The sequence below is a fragment of the Silene latifolia genome, chromosome 5, assembly GCF_048544455.1.
Source record: "Silene latifolia isolate original U9 population chromosome 5, ASM4854445v1, whole genome shotgun sequence".
NCBI classification, from domain to species: Eukaryota; Viridiplantae; Streptophyta; class Magnoliopsida; order Caryophyllales; family Caryophyllaceae; genus Silene; species Silene latifolia.
In genome coordinates this window covers 34,947,859-34,967,305 of record NC_133530.1, presented here as the reverse complement: position 1 = coordinate 34,967,305, position 19,447 = coordinate 34,947,859, and the positions used below count along the sequence as shown (strand labels likewise).

At 35.1% G+C, this 19,447-nt stretch overlaps 2 protein-coding genes across 3 annotated transcripts; one reads left to right on the top strand and one right to left on the bottom strand.

The window, feature by feature from the left end:
* Window positions 1-3,688, top strand: LOC141657246 (protein IQ-DOMAIN 12-like). 2 transcript variants are annotated; one of them, XM_074464407.1, is made up of 7 exons: window positions 1-303; window positions 649-735; window positions 821-940; window positions 1,040-1,324; window positions 2,163-2,396; window positions 2,698-2,829; window positions 3,071-3,688. In XM_074464407.1, exons 3-7 carry the CDS (start codon window positions 866-868, stop codon window positions 3,545-3,547), a joined length of 1,203 nt encoding a protein of 400 aa, XP_074320508.1. In that variant the 5' UTR covers window positions 1-303; window positions 649-735; window positions 821-865; the 3' UTR covers window positions 3,548-3,688. The 2 variants fall into 2 exon arrangements, with proteins under 2 accessions (XP_074320508.1, XP_074320507.1); XM_074464406.1 differs by lacking the exon at window positions 649-735 and having other exon boundaries at window positions 215-303.
* Window positions 3,689-3,713: 25 nt separating this feature from the next.
* On the bottom strand, window positions 3,714-5,197 carry LOC141657247 (glucan endo-1,3-beta-glucosidase, basic-like). The gene is made up of 2 exons (XM_074464408.1): window positions 4,996-5,197; window positions 3,714-4,818 (listed from the first exon to the last, which is right to left on the bottom strand). The coding sequence occupies exons 1-2, from the start codon at window positions 5,063-5,065 to the stop codon at window positions 3,854-3,856; spliced, it is 1,035 nt and encodes a 344-aa protein (XP_074320509.1). The 5' UTR covers window positions 5,066-5,197; the 3' UTR covers window positions 3,714-3,853.
* Between the last annotated feature and the right edge of the window lie 14,250 nt (window positions 5,198-19,447).

Sequence of the window (19,447 nt, the reverse complement as noted above, 5' to 3'; positions counted from 1 at the left end):
AAAAATAGTTGAACAAGTCATGAAACTATGAAAGTAACAATACATACTTCGTATATGAGAAACTAACACCAGTACACTAGTACACTACTACAATGTGATGCTTAAAAAATAAAAAGTTTCTGTCACAAAAAGCCTACATTAATGAGGGGCATCACTTCTCATCATCACTAGCCACTTTCTCACTTTTTCTTCCCTCATACTTTTACCCTTATTTTTCATTTCAACAATTAACTACAAATACCTTAGTTTCGAGGTTGCTCAAAGCTGCTCAACTTTATTTTCATTTTTGCATAGGATTTTAAGGTACGTGTACTTGTATATAAATGTTGGTCAAAATTATGTTCCATAACATTTCTTACGTTCCCATACTTTCCATTTTGATGTAATATGACCGATTATATGATTTTCACGAGCCAAAATTTCAAGTATGGGGTAGCAAAAAATTTCTTGTTTAGTACCACCGAGTATAAGCTTGTACCAACTTTTACATTGTATACAACGTCATCATTTGCAAAAATTTATCGTACTATACTATGAGACTGTCATATTGGGTACTATTGTACTACTACTCCGTAGTTAGCTCCATAAGTGTGCCTCATAGTAATGGTCCTGTGTTAAATGATTCGATATCGTTTTCCAATCAACAAGTAATCTATCAGACATCCACGAACACATACTTGACAAGCAATTTATTTATCAAACTCAAAGTGTATTCGACCACCAAACCGCTCTAAGGTTATTATACTCGTACTCTGTAGTTTATTTTATTAATCTTTTGGGATTGATGACATCAATTTCAACATTTTCCTAAAAATTTCAGGAAATTGGTTCATGTAATTTGGGGATCAAAAGTCATCACCTTCATATGGCTAAGAAGAATTGGTGGTATAATCTTGTCAAGAATTTATTCACTTGTGAGTCGAAAACAAAAGCAGACAAGGTCTACTACGTATAATTTATTTTCCCCTGTTTTAAGTTTTAACACTTTTTTTTTTAACCAATTTGATCAATATGAGCTCATGTTTTTGTTCATATTCAGAATCAACCAAAAGGTTGGAGATGGTTTTTTGATAAATTCAGAGTAAAAACACTTCCTACATCAACACCTGAACACAAGTCACTAAGGGAAGCCAAAGAAGAACAGAGAAAACATGCATTGAATGCTGCCAAGGCCACAGCCGCCGCAGCTGAGGCAGCTGTGGCGGCAGCAAAGGCAGCTGCTGAGGTGGTTCGACTCACCGGGGTATCTAGGTCGATACCTCAGGGAAATGAAGTTTGGAATTTGGCTGCCATCAAGATTCAATCTGCCTACAGGGCCTACCTTGTAAGGCCTCTATATATGTTACATTTATTTATCATTTACACACTAAATAAAGGAAATTTGAAATTTTCAGTTTCGACTTTTTATTTTTATTCTTTCTATTTACCTTATTAGTTACTCCGTATTATATTAATCCGTCTTCACTCCCAAATCCCAATCCCCATTTCAACACTACATTGATAAGTTTGAAGAAACATGTCGCTTCCATTATAGGGACTATTTTGTGAAGAAAAGAATTTTTTGGATTTTATAACATACTCCCTTCAATCTAATTTAAAGGTAACATATATTTCTGGCGGTTTTCGACTTTTGAGGCAACACTTTAAACATTAAACAAATATTTTTAACAAAAAAAATTGAATACTCGGTATAATTTGATGAACAACTTTTTCATAACAAATTTAAATATGTAAGTTTCAATATTCAAAGTTCAATACTCCATTTAATTTCAAACACACAATTTTCTTTTTACACCAATGCGCAAATTGTAAATTACTCTGTATCTCTTTAATTTTATTCGACTATTTGACTATATTTACGTTCAAAGTTTCCGCAGTGTGACCTCCAAAAAGTAGATGTTACCGTGGAATTGGACTAGAGAGAGTACCAGTGTATGACCGTCAATCTTTCCAAATTCATGTAAAATACATTCGGCAGCTTGTTTAGTTTGACTTATTCAAAACCAACGTTTTTATCATATTAACATTTTAATGAAGTTGTGGACCTTGTGGTTATTGTGTATTGTCACTTGTGAGTGAGATGTTGTTGGTCAAACTATAGATTGTTCTGTTTTCAGTGTCAAATGATTAGATTTTTTTAATTTTTTTTTTGAAAATTTTAGGCAAGGAAAGCATTCAGAGCCCTGAAGGCAGTGGTAAGAATACAAGCATTAGCACGAGGGCGAGCAGTGAGACGTCAACTGAGCAAAGAATTGAAAAATTCTTCGTCTATGCATCGGTCACAAGTCATGTATTCACGTAAAGATCGCAGAAAAACTTATTCCGAAGGCAATGATATTGGTGGAAGATATCATTCTTCTAGAATGAGTTATGAAATGATAGCAGATAGATCTAAGGTACTTCACTAGACATTAAAAAAAAACTGTTCATTAGGGTCAGTGGTAGAAGTTATATTTGCATTTGTGTTCGGTCAGGTCATTTCGACTTTGGGTATATTTTGAAGTGTTATTATCGAGTGCTTTAGAGACAAGGACCAGTACGGGGAATTTGAATTAGGGTCATATTGGGTCAATTCGAGTTTAAGACTTTAAGGCCATGTTCGGGGATTTATGTTTGAGTCTGATCATTCGGGTTGGGGATTCTTGTATTTTTTACGCTCCCTAATGTTTCGTAATTGCTATGTAATCATTTGATCAGCTTGAATGCAAGAGCCAGAGGGAATGGATGGGCAGTTTGTTCTCAAAGGAGGAAACTAAGTCCATGTTTGTGAAAAGGCACGAGGCCGCATTTAGAAGAGAACGAATGAAACAATACTCATTCTCACATAGGGTATGTAACTTCTTGCTCATATATTATACTCCGTATTTAGTTTCTTTTCGAGTTTTAGTTACAGTATCTAAAAATGTCCTTTCTTGGAATGATAAAGTCACATAGAACTCTCGTACTAGAACGTACTGTATATTAAAACGTATTGTAATAACTTATCAGATTGTCTTACACGAGTTTTAATTTTGTGTTAATTATAACCTTAAGCTCAAGTCCTTTTCGCTCGCCTTTTCCAATTGTGTAGGAGAGGCAATACCTTGATCAAAGACTAGAAGAAAAACTTTCACTATGGCACAAAGAAAGGCATACTTCTCCAAGAAAGAGATGGGTTGAGGAGAACGCGCCCTTGGATTTCCATTCTAGTACAAGGATTTGCGACCATGGCAAAAACTTTAGGATTAGACCAAGGAATCCATTCACCGAAGATTTCTTAGATGAAATGAGCTCTCCATCCTCTTATCCTAGGAGATCTTTTTGTGACATAAGGGTAAAACCATATGTAGATGATGGTCATCAACTAACAAGTTCTTCCATTTCCCCTGCTTATATGGCGGCCACTCAATCCGCCAAGGCTAAGATGAGATCAATGAGCACACCAAGGCAAAAACTACGATTTGTCGATACTTGTTATGAGCTTGATTCCCCATGTAAGAGTTTTAGAGTTTATCCATGGTCTTCAACCAATGGTGACTCTAAGACAACCATGGATTTGATTTCTTGATTGTATTTTTGAAGTAGCCCGAGTGAAAATGTCGTTAACTGTGAAAAAAATACGGAGTACATAGGATTGTGTGTAATTGAAAATGTTATGAGTTTGATTTTACGCAAATTCTTGTATGAGACTGTTCTATTGTGAGACAAACGCACTGTATTTAATCACATATATATTTGGCGAAATAAAACAAAAACCTGGTCTTGAATAAATGAGGACATGTACATATTTCAATACAATCGGCAGACTCAAATTAAAAAAGAAAAGAAGTAAAAAAAACTACAAATTTTGAGTACAATTCAAATGTGTGAAAAATTAAAACTTGACAGGGAACTTGATTTTGCCATCAGAAGTGAAGACACCAAAATGCTTCTCTATCTCGGGGGAACCCCGGTTGTTCTCATCGAGCAAGTTAAGGTAGACTTGAATAGGCTTGCTAGGCCTCCTTGGTGTACCAGTACCCTTACGAACATGTTTAAGCAAGTTAGTGATGTAAGTCTTCTCGTTCTTGAGAGTGGCATCAAGACCACCATCTGAAGGCCACCCAGTCTCGCTAACAATGATCTCCATATTGGGGTATCCTCTTTTCTCTAGAGTAACGTAGTAAGCATCCAACATTACATCAAATTTGTTTTGGTAACAATATTTACCGTCGGTCAAACCACTGCAGGTTGAACTTAAAAGGGCGAATTCAGAGTTAATTTCATTTGGGAACTTAATATGTTCATAATAAGGGTACACGCTTGTCATAAATGGGGCACCAGTTTCGTTTAAAATCTTAAGGATTGGGTCTAAAAATTGACCGGTAAATAGCCAGAAATCTGCAGTTGAGGGTACCGGGTTTGGGTCCAATTGCTCTAAAACTGACCTGTCACAAGAGATTGTGACTTTAATGTCCTTAAGGCCTAAGTCTTGTAAGGCAATTAGGGTTTGGTTAACCACTAATTCGGCAGAGAATGAGACGTTGAACAGGTCATTGTTCCGGCTCACTTCATTTCCGACCACAATGTACTTGATTTTGACATCAGGAACATAGGCCTTGACATGCTCTTCCACCCATTTATCGGTTTCTAGTTGGCTACCATTAAATGAGTTGACAACGTTGTTAGTCATGCCGAGCATAACCTCTATGTCTTTGCCCTTGAGCGCCGTCAGAAATTCTTTGTTTGGTTCAAGGAGACGAACTCTGGATATCTTATGTTCTTCAAGAAGGGCTACAACTTCTTCTGGAGCTGGCAAATTGTTTCCGGCTGTGCCATAGGTTACTCCGATATGAGCCTCTGCAATGTATTTTCGACAAATTACCATAAAAACTTGATTAGTACCATTGTAAGACATATTCACGTTAACAATTTATTATCGGATATTCAACATTTTATTCTTTTAGACGGTCTCTAACGAGATAAATTTGAACAAAGGACTCAAAATGTAATCAACGGTAAGAATACTAAATTGACCTGATAGGTTAAAATTTGCAGCAAAAAGAAGGCCGACAAGAAGCAACGAGATCATCTTGTGGCTAACCATGTTAGTCCTTTATTTGCGTATTCTAAGGCAGTCCTCTTTTTTCGACAAGATTCGAGATTGTAACTCGAATCCTTGACGATATTTTATTATAGAGGGAGTTTTATAAGGTTATTGGGTTAATTGTCCCTGATGAACGAAATGAATTTTGAGTTTCATTTATATATGCAATAGAGCAACAATGTTGATTAGCATTGTTTGATTATTATCACATATTGAATAGTCCACACATTTGAGATTTACCAAGAATAGGAACATGTACATCAGAAAAGGAGTGGTAATAATGAAATAGGTTATATATAGCTATTCTTTGTTGCACAAGAACTAATTACGTAACGTTGATTATATAGGGGGGGAGGAAGAATTTTTTTTTTTTTACTTGATAATAAATTAAGTACAATTCGCTTATGCTATACATTTAGCTAAAACTTAAGTTATGTAGTCGGCGTTTTGAGAGTCGTGCCCGACTGCCCGTAAATCGATGATCAGTTCTCATTTCATATAAATACAATGTACAAGATATTGAGGTTACAATAATCAATTTGTTTACTAAATATAAGGCTAATACATGACTAACAATATCACTAAAATATTTATATATTTGATAGAATTAAGAGAATTACGGAAAACGATTTTTAATTATAAGAACTAATTTTATTACTCGTGAAATTCACGGAGCTAGCTATGTTGTCACCATGGTGGTGTTATATAAGTCCGGATTTGCGATAACACTGGCCCTACGGACAAAAGGGACTCGTAAGAAAAAAAAAATATTAACCAATACATATATTGTCAGAATATATCATCAAAATATATTTATTGTTATGCATATGGCCACAAGTTATTAAACCTTTGCCACCGTTTATTATTATTTTATCACGAATATTGCTATGTTTGTTAGTGTTTTGCATCGATTATTGTTATTATTGTTTTCTATTTTTTTCCCTTTTTATTATTATGCTCCCTCTGTCTCGATCATTTTTCTACCTTATATTTTTATTTCATTAAAAACAATCGATCTATGTAATTAATTCAATCTAAAAGAAATTTTTCAAAATAGAAATTTCTATATTTTTGTTTGCGAATTATAATTCAAGGTAGATTGAATGGTTAACATTATTTTGAATGAAAGAATATCGTGAGAACTGCAAACGCTGGAAAAATAAATGATGATTTTGTTCGTAAAATTTATTATAATAAAAAAATCCCAAAATTTAATTAGTATTCGTTTTGATGTTTAATGATTTTTTAATTTATTTTTAGAATGAAAAACCAACTTTTGATGATTGTGTTTAATACTACAAAATAGTTTAATATTCCGTGAAAATCACAAGAACTCTCTAACTCTTCACTAATAAATGTTTGCTCACATATTTTTTTTTCTATTTTTTTGTAATAGTTTGAAATTCACACCGTTTTTTTTTTTTGTTATTTTAACACGTTACAATATTATTCTGATTCTGATTTTAGTTTGTTGGCGAATGATATCATTTTTGCTCGACGTCAAAAAGATATTTCGTTATTCCAACATTATTAAAATGATGATATTAATTATAAGAATAATAAGTTGTATTAACCATAGTTATATATTTATATTGTTTTTTAGTTTGGAAATAATAGTGATATTCAAGACTTAAAATTTTCCCTCATTTTCTCTTAACTGATGTAACGTTTAATCAAATGAAAATAATTTAAATTATGCGGGTATATAATAGATAAAAAAATAATTATTCTCACATTAGAGATTCAAATTTAAAAGATATGATACTCATTAGTAGATAGAGTGAAAGGAAAATATAGATTTACCCTTTTCTTCACAAGTTTTTTTTTCCCGTGAAAATTACGGGTGTGTTTGAGGTAAATTGTATAAGCTAATACATAAATTAAAATTATTTAATTTGGTGAAAGATGTTGACACATTACTTAACTGTAAAATTTGTGTATATATAAAGTATAATAATCCATGTATGTTGGTGAGAATCATCAAATATCTTCAATATATTATTTCAAATGGGCTACGTTGTTGTACATATATATTCCCTCCTTCTCAGTCAATTGTTTACATTTGCTTTATATTTCCCTCTCACAAAATAAAGAAAATATAAACTTTTTACGGGGACAGAGGCAACATACTATAGTAAATATTGATGTATAAAGGTAATTGCACTATTTAATTAAACATTATGAATTATGATACAAATTTAATTGTGTCAATTGTAAAATCAAAAACTTTATACCTCTTTTTCATCATTGTCGGTTAGTAGTGAGATGCAAGAGTATTGACACTTGACAGGTTATTGCTTGACTGAAAATGGGTGGCGGGCTAGGTTGCATGAAAACAGACACGGACACAGACATGACACGAACACGGGATACGACACTCCGGATTTTTTAGGACATGGACACGGCATATACATATTAAATAAAGGGAATTTAAAGCCTTTTATGATTAATCTCTAAACTTTGGTCACCCACAAAGTCGTAAATATGAGCAAACAAACATTAACGCATTATACGTTCAAAATAAAACTTATCTTACAAAATTTATATACAAACATAGACTTAAATAAAATTTAAGTCATACTAAATAAATAATTAAATAAGAAATACAACATATAGTTAAGGTAAATCATGAACTACCATACAATCCCACATTGACTCGCCACGTGCAAGGCATTATCAATTCTTATCTCATACACTTCATCACTACTAGCATACACCACAACCCAGAAAACAAATAAACAATCAATATCAAAACCCAACTTAATACTATAAACCAAAAATCTAACAAATAAAACCCTCAAGCCTTATTGTACTGAAGTTGTGTATGTTACAAATGAATTCATTCTCAAATCTTAAATAATCTAGTATCAAAATCGTGAGTCCATTAATTCCTCAATCATCAATTACTCATTAATTTCTGATTTTTACAGATCTAAACTCAAACCCTAAATTGAGAAATTAAGGGAAATTGAGAAATGAAGGCACATATTTTGTAATCTGTAGTCGTACATGGACTATGGGCAATGGTACGGAAAGGCCGGCGACAGGGTATGGATGGCGGCGAAGTGAGGCCGGTGGTGAGAGTAGGTGTCGTCGTTGGATAAGGAATGAAGGGGCATTGGGTTTATATATAATTAGTAATGTCGTCAATTGAAATTGAAGATTTGTTTTGGAAAGGCAAATCGGCGTGTCCCCTGAAAACGGACCGGGTCCGGCAGAGTTGGGCCGTGTCCGAAACGTTTATGATTTAAATAAAAAACCGAAGACACGGTTTTTGGCGTGTCGGAGACGTTTTCAGGCGTGTCCATGGTGTGTCCGTATCCGACACGCAAACGCTCAAATACCGGCGTGTCCGTGCAACCTTGGTGGCGGGGTTGGTGGTAGAGATGTGAGGAGATGATAATGTTAATGGTGGGGCGGTGCTTCTGTTTTTGGTTTTTTTTGTTATTGGTGCGTAGTGGAGTCTTATGTTATTTTTTCCTTTAATTTTTATATTTTACTTTGATATTCTATTTTTTTTTTGCACGTAATGTGTTTTTTCTTTAATTTTTTACATTTTACATTGTTTTTCTATTTTTCTTTTTATGGGTCACATGATGTGTTTGATCTTTTATTTTATTTGCTTATTATTTCTTCTTCTTTCACTACAACAGTGCATTTTTTTGTTTGATATTTTTTTCAGTTAGTTTTCTCTCTTCGCTTTCATTTGTCTTTATCTTATTCCAACAACAAACGTGAAATAAAAATTATTATGTATTTTAATTTTTTATTATTGTTTAATTTATTTTAAAATTAAATAGGCTAAAGTTTAATGTTTATTACGTTATTTATTTGCATTTAATGTTTACAAATATAATTTTGTTTTCTTTTTTCTTTTCAAAATAAGAAATGATGATGTGGCTTGATAAATTGTTCTTCAATAGTTGAATGGTGAAATGTTATGCTTTTGATTCTTTTTTTATTATATTTATAGATATACATGTAAAATAGAGAATCTCGCCGATGATGAATGGTGATGCTTTGTAAGCCAACTAAAAGAGTAAAAAATATGTTTTCTTTTTTCACATTTAGATCTCAACATGTAATCTTCACTTTTTAATAGCCTCCTCACAATCAATAATCTGCAAATTGAGATAGTTAAAATTAAAATTAAAATTAAATAAGCATCATCTTAATTACAAAACTAATATACAACTTATTAAACGTTTAAAATTTTAAAATCTTAAAAGATAGAAATATGGAGTACTTTTAAGAAGACTATGAACGTTTGAATCACATGTACATATACACCTTATTTTTCACTTTTTCGCAAGTGTGCTAATTACAATATTTAAGATGGTTTATAAATAAATCAAAAGTAATAACAATATGAGAAATTGTGAAGCTTTATAATCCAAGTTATTGGATTTTTTATTTACCACATATAAGACCTTTTAGCTACTATCTTTATTACTAATGAGGAATTATATGGATAAATTTTACGATTTAAAATTTAAATAATGAGAGTAATTTCTTAATTTTTATTTATTTAGTACATGATCTTATGGTTTCACTAAAAAATATTATTAGTAGCTTTATAATCCAAATTATTAAACTTTTTATTTACTACATATAAGACCTTTTAACTACTATCTCTATGGTTAATGAAGACTTAGATGGACAGATTGTACAATTTCAATTATAAGAGTAAATTGTTAATTAATTTTTATAATTTAAATCATGATCAGTATTATGATTTCCACCAAAAACTATTAGTAAATCTTATGAATAATTTTAATAAATAAGTCTGATGTAGCCTTAATATTAACCAATATGATGACATGTGAATTAAAATTAGATGTTGTAAGTAGTCTTTTAACTATATTGTATTTTTTTTTACAAACACAGAGTTATAAAAAAAACAATTTACTAAGATCCTCTAAATTCGAATTAAAAACTAAAAATGTTTTTTTTTATATCAAGTGAGACAATTACGTACCAAATAAGTTGTAATATAATTAGAACATGGTTCAAGGACGGATATCAAGTTTCTGTTCAACTAAATCCTTCTGTTGCCTACACATTTTCCATGTAGTTTTTTTTAACACACTATGTTAATATTATGAGAAGACAAAGGAAGCATCACAATTACGTACCAAATAAGTTTTAATATCATTAGAACATGGTTCAAGGACGGATATCAAGTTTTTGTTCAACTAAATCCTCTGTTGCCTACACATTCCCATGTAGTATTTTTTAACACACTATGTTAATATTATGAGAAGACAAAGGAAGTATCACCTACAAAAATAGAATAAAAAACAAACATACATTTAACGATAATTCAATTAATCTTGTAAGAGGGTTTACATAAAGATAATATAAAATAAATCTACCACAAAACGATATTAGTGGATAAATTACAAAAAACTGTGCATTTTACAATAAGCTTATATAAATTACACAAACAAAACTCGTAGAACATACCTTCTGTATAACTTAATTAACTGCACAATCCAACTTTGCAATAATAAGAAAATTGTACCATTCCATTTGCAAAAATAAATCAAGGTGAGAAATACAAATTGACATCACTAAAAATTATTTAAACAATACCAAATGAAACACAAATCTTATGTATGATTTAACTTTATTTTTTTCACAAATGCAAATAATTAATAAAAATTATATGCAATGGAAAGTTTCAATAACATATGAATATGCCAAAAGTTTAGAAAAATAGGGTAAAAAATAAAAGTGCTTATTTTAAAGACTTTACTTATATTAACTTAGCATCAAATAAGAAGTTAAATTTTAGGGGGAGAAAGAAATCATCAAAAAGAAAAAGGAAGAGCTAAAGAGAAAATGAAGAGCTAGAGATGAATAAGGGGTCATAAACGTGATAATAAGTATTCTATATTAATTCTATGAATGAATATTATTAATTAGTCACATATTATCAAATGAAAGTTTCTTAGTGATTCTACGTTGTCGCATGTGTTATACATATGCTCACGATAGCCTTTTTATATTATTGTATAGATATGAAATGTAGATTATGATAGGTAATTTAGCATGCTTTTATGTTAGATATATAGATTTTGTATTTAGTTTATAGAGTTATTGATTTTACATACATAAATATGTAATGTAAAAGGTTTGCATGAGAGTGGTTTATAAATTATCTTATGAAATTAAAATAAGACATATAGTTGATGGTTGATAGTTTGGCTTACTTTTTAATTATATTTATAGATTATTATTATTATTAAATCCATTAATTATGAGAGTAATTTTTAAATGTGAAATTGATAAATTTTTTTTTCATGTGTACTACTATGCTAGTATTTCCACGCCACGTCACAATTAATTGTTGCCATGTCACATTTGTCTACGTGGCGTATAATGTCTAGCCTTTTAATAATATTTATAGATTGCATAATAATTCATGAAGGATGAGTACAATATATATATATATATATATATATATATATATATATATATATATATATATATATATATATATATATAGTAGAGCTAAGCTAGGGTTACAAGGATTGCTACGCAAGACACACCTAATTACAAAGAGATACGGAACGATATATTTCCTAAATTACAAATATATACGGAGCTAAATTATAGAAACGAATAACTGAGAAGATATTTCTAACTGTTAAGATATTTCCTTTACACGCTCCCGCAAGACGGTCGGTCGAAGAGTAAGACCGATCTTGGAAACTAAACGGAGAAAACGAGCTCGGGGTAGCGGCTTGGTTAATGTATCAGCCTAACTGGTCATTGTCATTAAAATGCTGAACACGGATGGAACCCAATTGGACGGACAAAGTGAAAATCAATTGCAAGTTGTTTCATACGGGTATCCGATTGGCGGAGTAATGAGACGCACCAAGATTAGCATAGAAAATCACGGGACGGATGACCAAGTCGGTGATGCCAGGTAGTCGGAGGTGTCGTGTTGATCGTGTAGGCAGTCGGAGAAGAAGGTGTCAAAATGTGCTTAAGTTTGCCGATTTTTCGAAAATAAAGTGTGCTTGCGACGGTCTTTGTTGAGGTCGTTGGAGGGCCAAACGGTAACGAAAATATGAGTTTTTGGACGTTTTGGAATCGCGAGATTACGAATTTTGTGAATATGGCAAGATTCGGGGTCTTTGATAGTCCTAAGTGGTGCGAAAAACGGTGATAACAGGCTTGGTCAGAAACTCTGTTTTCGAAAAAACAGAGGCAGTTTCTGTTCGTTTTGGCGAGGGTTTGGGTACTATTTTTGAATGTTTTAAGCTCGGTGTTTGTCGTTTTTGAGGTTGAGTGACGGTGGTGGTGGTGAGACGGTCGATTTTGGTGGTCACGGTGGTGAACTGTTGTGATGCGTAGAAGGTGTTTGCGGAGTTTCGAATGCAATGGTGTATGTTTGATGCAATTCGCGGGTGAAGACAACGGAAGTGGGTCGGGATTTGGGTGGGTAGATTTTCGGAAATAGGATCTACTCTGAGGGGTTTAACCTCTATTAAGAGCACGAGGCTCTGATACCATGATAGAATTACGAGAATTACAGAAAACAGTTTTTTATTATAAGAATTGCATAATAATTCATGAAGGATGAGTACAATATACTCCATATATAGTAGAGCTAAGCTAGGGTTACAAGGATTGCTACGCAAGACACGCCTATTTACAAAGAGATGCGGAACGATATATTTCCTAAATTACAAATATATACGGAGCTAAATTATAGAAACGAATAACTGAGAAGATATTTCCAACTGTTAAGATATTTCCTTTACAATATTTACACTAATACGCCCCCACAGTTAGAGCGGGAGGAGGCTGGACGCTCAAACTGGCTCCAACTAGAACGAAATCTATTAAACAAGAAACGTGAGGGTCCCTTTGTGTAAAAATATCAGCATATTGATACTAGGTAGGGACATGAAGGGCACGAAGGGTTCCAGCTTGAACTTTTTTACGCACAAAATAAAAGTCTATCTAACTCAATATGTTTGGTGCTTTGATGTCGAACATTGTATCTTTGTATAGCAGATATATTATAACAATACACGAGTGTAGCACGAGTGATAGGAATTAGGAACATTAAGCTCAAACAATAAATTATGTAACCAACTCGTTTCGACAACAACATTGACAACACCCCGATATTCGGCCTCCGCACTAGAGTGGGAGATCGTCGGTTAACGCTTAGAGGACCTGTTGTGCGGAATCGTGAATACCTCATGTTGGGGCTCTGCTGTATCAGTGTCCACTATCCATAATAGTACGATATTGTCCGCTTTGGACCAAGCCCTCATGGATTTACTCATGGGCTCCTTCCCAAAAGGCCTCGTACTGTTATATTTTATGGCACTTATAAAGATGATCTTCCATCTTTATTCTACCAATGTGAGACATAGGTTTGCACCCTAACAATCCTCCCCTCAAACAAAGGACCATCATCTTGACTCGGACCTTGACCTCTATGGAGAACTTCCCACACCATACAACCCCAACTTCTAGACACTCGCCATATGTCTCATGGAGCTTGTGCTACACTTGCATACCAAACTCCTCTGCATCCAATATACCCTGGACTGGGTCCGTATCCAGTGCCTCACTGCGTTGTCCCGGAACCGCCATTGGACTTATCATGGACCGCTTTTGTTGCCTCTATTAAGCCTCAGCCCACCTCGTCGGGTCGCTGAAGATCTTCTGTTGGACGACCCTGTCTCAACGCCGTAAGACCATGTCGCTTCTCGCGAACATATTAGCTCTCCCTCGAGCTATAGGAGTTCTACGTCTTATTGTGTACGGCCACCTTCAAGTCTTGTCCTAGTGAATCTCTGTGCCTAGCCCAAGTCGAACCTTGGACACTGATACTACTTGTTGGGCGGAAGCGATACGAAGTAGATGTAAAATAAAAGACACAAAAAATTTACGTGGTTCATTTACAATGCTATAGCTACATCCGCTAGGGCGAGGGATAATATTTCACTAAGTCGGGAGAATCACATATTACAAAAGATGAGCACATATTTTTCTAGATCTGCCTCTTAAAAACTCAATGTATTTGCCTCACAAATCTCTCCTTCAAGAATAACTAGCTTAAGGTAGTGTATATATTAAACTACCCTAACAAAGATTATTCTAATTAAGAAAATATTAACTAATAGTACAAACTTACCTAAATACACAAGGAAATCATAGTTTTAACCAAAGACTAATTAAAAAAGTACCAAAGAACATGGTCAACGTGTAACATTAGGAGACCGTAGCAATTAATGCATGTGAGGACACCCAAAGTCGTCGTATAGCAATACACGCACAAAATTCAGATTTTGGCAGAATTCCTTACGAATCGATTGTACCTTGGACTGCCCCTCCATTTCTTTGCTTCAACTTGTTTTTCTTCCTTAGTTTATTTCTCACCGTAATCAAACTCCGACATATACCGTAAGCGATATACGAGTCACATACTAACAATTCTCCACCTTGACTCGGACAGTCGCATTTAGCAAACAACTTCCAAATCACTGACCACTATACAAGTCACTCCCGAGTAAACTTGTAGCTGCCATATTCTAGCAAATTGATCTCTCACACTAGAACACCATAGACTCCACCTTAAGTCTATAACCCATGTCCATAATACCTCGTATTGGGCCTCTGCTGTATCAGTGTCCACTGTCCATAGTAATACGATATTGTCTGCTTTGCGCCAAACCCTCGCAGATTTACTCTTGGGATCCTTCCCAAAAGGTCTCGTACTATTATATTTTATGGCACTTATAAATATGATCTTTTCTATCTTTATTATACCGATGTAGGACATGGGTTTTCACCTTTACAATCCTCCCATCAAACCAAGGACCATCATCTTGACTCGAACCTTGACCTCTATGGAGAACTTCCCACACCATACAGCCCCAACTTCTAGATACTCGCATCACCAAGTCTTGATAACTTCCCCTTAAACGACACACGATGTGTCTCATAGGGCTTGTTCTACACTTGCGTACCAAACTCCTCTGCATCCAATATACCCTGGACTGGGTCCGTATCTAGTGCCTCAGTGCGTCGCCCTGGAACCGCCATTGGACTTACCATGGAATGCTTTTGTTGCCTCCATTAAGCCTCAGCCCACCTCGTTGGGTCGCTGACGATCTTCTGTTCGACGTCCTGTCTCAACGCCGTGAGACCATGTCGCTTCTCGCGAACATATTAGCTCTCTGTGCCTAGCCCAAGTCGAACATTGGGCTCTAATACCACTTGTTGTGCGGAAGCGTGAATACCTCGTGTTGGGCCTCTGCTGTATCGGTGTCCACTGTCCATAATAGTACGATATTGTCCGCTTTGGGCCAAGCCCTCATGGATTTACTCTTGAGTTCCTTTTCAAAAAGCCTCGTACTATTATATTTTATGGCACTTATAAATATAAACTTCCATCTTTATTCTACCGATGTGGGACATGAGTTTTCACCCTAACAGGACCAAGAAACTAGATTTTCGCACAAAAACACGCAATATCCATACGTCAACCAACAGGAATCAGGGCATGCAGCCGGCCCAGTTGGCATCCGAGTACGTTATAATTGCAAGACATCGAGACTTTAAAATAGTAAGGCCATAAGCAAGAGAACCTTTAATGTAGCGGAGCAAACATTTTAGAAACTGAAGATGCGGCTCTCGCGGTGCGTGCATAAAGAGGCAAAATTGTTGTACGACATAAGAACTGTCAGGTCGTGTAATCGTTTGGTGTTGTAGACTACCAGCCAAGTGCGGTAAAAGGACAGGTCAGAGGTTAGCAGACCAGCAGTGGCACTTAGTTTCGAGCCCATATCAACCGGTATAGAGGTGGAGTTGCACGACGACATTGAGGCTCGACTAAGGATGTCAGCGGCATACTTTTGTTTGTTTAAGCATAAATAAAAGTTGGACCATGACCCAATTATCAACTTGAAGTTAAAAATGCCTTTCTTCATAGGCATTTATCAAAGACCGTCTAAATAAAGCAACCCTAGATTTTCAAGTCCGTTCTCACCTTGATCATATATGCTTGCGCATGATGTTGCTATTATGGCTAAAACAAGCACACTATGCTTGGTATCATCAGTTCTCTGCTTATGCTACTCGTCTCGGCTCCTCACACAGTGCTTACGATCATTCCTTCTTCATTCTCCGATGAGGTAATGATTCCGCTTTCATATTTTTGTATGTTGATGATGTTGTGCTTGTCACGTCCTCAGATGAACTACCTTACACCCTCATCTCCTAGCTTCGATATGAGTTCACAATGACAGATTTGGGTCCATGGAGCTACTTCATTAGCATCTCTGTTATTCGTCATAAGACGGGCCTTTTTTTTGTTAGGCCAAATTTACTAAAGAAATCTTGGAGTGTGAAAACATGGATGGTTTTAAGGTAACTAACATACACATCAATACCTTGATTCATCCAGTCCACCTGTACCCGATGCCTTCCTCTATTGTAGTCTTGTTGGTGCTCTTTAGTACCTCACTTTTACCCGTCCTGATATCTCTCGTGTCGATAAGGAAATTTGTCTCTATCTTCATGATCCCTTTTCAAGCACACTTCTCGACCCTCAAATGGCTTTTACGGTACATCAAAGTCACTATTTCTCTCAGACTACACTTGTGTGTTAGAACGTCCTATGTTCTATCAGCCAACTCCGATGGTGATTAGGATGGGTGCCTTGGCACGCGTCACTCCACTTTCAGCTACACTATTTATCTGGGTGATAATATCATATTTGGTCCTATAAATGACGACCAATTATGTCTCGTTTAAGTGCTAAAGTGGAATAGAGGGGCATCACTAATGCAAAGTGGCAGAAGCTTGTTGGCTTCACAACTTTTTATTGGAATCACAATGTCTCTTACGCAAAGCTACGATTGTATATTGTGACAATGTTAATGTCATTTATCTAGTCGACAACATTGTTAATCATCAACGCACAAAGCACATTGAGATGGATATTCATTTTGTTCGTGAAAAGTTTGTTATTGGTCAAATTCAGGTTCTCACGTCTCTTCCCGTTATTGATATGTTAATATTTTTAGAGAGGACATACCACACATATTATTCTATGAATTTTGGCCCAGCCTTAATGCAGGGGCGATTCTAGGATTCCGATGTAAGGGTGTGGAAATTTGACAACTACGCACGTGGCATTAGGTTAAAGGGGGATTTAGAACTCCGCCAACCGAATCGAGTATAAACTCTAAAACAATTCTAGCCTTGAAATGTGATTAATATAAGAATCATACTCTTTTCTCCTCGTGTTCTTAAAAAGAATATCATAGTTTATTAACTTTTTCGTATTTAAGAGTATATTTTCATTGGCCATTTTGTATTAAACTAAGTATGAATAACCAAAAAAAAAGTAAAATAACTACTAGTAGTAGTCGAACTCGGGACCTCTTACACAATAAACATGTTTAACAAGACTCGAGAAATTGTGAATTTAACGTATTGGAAGAAACCTAGTAATTCTAAGTGGATTTTAAAGAATAAAAATATACCAGATAATAGTTTAGGAAAGCTAAGGTGAGATGAGTAGACAAAAGCTACAATCAAGTAAAAGATAAACACTACAGTCATATTTTTCCCATGTGGCTACTTTACAACAGTCCGAGCATTGTAGGTAGTTAACTATAATAACTTGTTCCGCCGCCTTCGTAACACAACCCCAATAAGATGGGATGTGTGTAATACTACGGTTTTCTATGTCTGTGGGTACTCTATCGAGTGGGACTTACTATGTCGAGTAAGTATCTTTTTACGCAAAACAGTAGTTGACCTGATGGGTACTCGATCGAGTAAGTGTGGCACTCGATAGAGTAAGGGGCACTCGATCGAGTAAGTGACTTACTCAATCGAGTAAGTGTGTCTTACGGGATTGTTTAGCCGGGTTTTGTTAATAATGCTAGATTAATATAAAAAGGATTCCATCACTTTATCACCTTTAACATTCTTTAACCTTTCAAGAGAAGAACAAGAGTTACTTTTATCGCATCTATCGCATTATTAGCAAACCCCAAGGCTAGGATCGTCGGATTGTCTCGTTCTTTACGCCGTTGTGATCATCGTGTCAAGGGTAAGCTTCTTGTATAATTTTTTTAATGATTTAGTAAGTTTGATTAAACCCTAGTTGGGTAGATTTGGGAGTTTTGGATGTATTATGATGGTTAGATGGTAATTATGTGATTATATGTTATAGGGGGAGGATTCGTAGAGGAAAGGTTTTGATTAGCTGCCGAGACGGTCTCATGTGATTGCTATTTCTAGGTAGGGTTTTCCTACTCAATATTGATTACATAATGTGTTGGTGGTTGTTTGTTGTTTTTGTTGTATATCATATTGGAATTTGTATTGGAATTGGTGATTATTGATAGTATAATGTGATTGTTGTATAATTGTCTGTAGTTTGCGAGGTGCGTCCTCGGCTAAGCGGAGTCACTTACGGAAGTGGATTCACGCCCTTGATTCGCCTTTTGTGGAACCCGCCACAGAAGGGATGTGCACATTTAGGAACTTGGGATTATCGCTCAGATGAGATGAGCGAGGCTTAGGTGGGAACGGCTGCGGTCCCCCACTGGCGGTGTGGAATACTTGTTGCGATGAGTATTCTGACAGGACTACATACTTTAGTGTGTAGTCAGGTGTGTGGTGATGTGATAGAGTTTGGTTGATTGGATTGGATTGTAATATTGTTTTACTGCAGCTGTTTATTTTATGTAATCAGTACTGACCCCGTTTAATTGTTTTAAAAACTGTGGTGATCCATTCGGGGATGGTGAGAAGTTGTTGAGTAGGTATGGGATGATGCGCATGGGATAGCTGGGTTGAGTCTTCACAAGCTGTTTAATTGTCTTCCGCTGTGTCATGAACTAGTTTATTTCTTTTGGTTTTGCAATTTGAGAAACAGTTGTATTTTCTTTATCAGTTTTGGTTTTGAACTCGTATCACGTTAAACTATTTATTAAAGTAGGTTTCTTTATGGTCTATTTGATATCCATTACCTCGGGTAACCGAGATGGTAGCACTTCAATGCCTTAAGTGGTCCTGGTAAGGAACTTGGAGTATGGGGGTATTACAAGGTGGTATCAGATAGAGGATTTTGGAACCTGTAACTAATGAACCCAATGAACTTAGGGAGTCAAAATAAAATGAACCCGGGTAGGAGTTGTTAGGAGTTAATGCAAAGACTTGGGAGACGTCCTAAAGTCGCGATCTCGCCCTACAACTTTGAACCGGTCACAATGGGGTGGGACATGGGAACGTTATGTGTTTGTCTAAATATGTTGCATGATTATATAGAATGTTAATTGGTGGATGTATGCATGTGGAGGATGGGGAATGTGATGGTGAAAGACG

Bases quoted from the DNA above. Each gene is read 5' to 3' on its own strand.
- LOC141657246 (XM_074464407.1), top strand. From the start codon at position 866: ATGGCTAAGAAGAATTGGTGGTATAATCTTGTCAAGAATTTATTCACT. The intron at 2,397-2,697 runs GTACTTCACTAG...TCATTTGATCAG, and splicing joins TGATAGCAGATAGATCTAAG to CTTGAATGCAAGAGCCAGAG. The intron at 2,830-3,070 runs GTATGTAACTTC...CCAATTGTGTAG, and splicing joins AATACTCATTCTCACATAGG to GAGAGGCAATACCTTGATCA.
- LOC141657247 (XM_074464408.1), bottom strand. From the start codon at position 5,065: ATGGTTAGCCACAAGATGATCTCGTTGCTTCTTGTCGGCCTTCTTTTT. The intron at 4,819-4,995 runs GTCAATTTAGTA...AATACATTGCAG, and splicing joins TGCAAATTTTAACCTATCAG to AGGCTCATATCGGAGTAACC.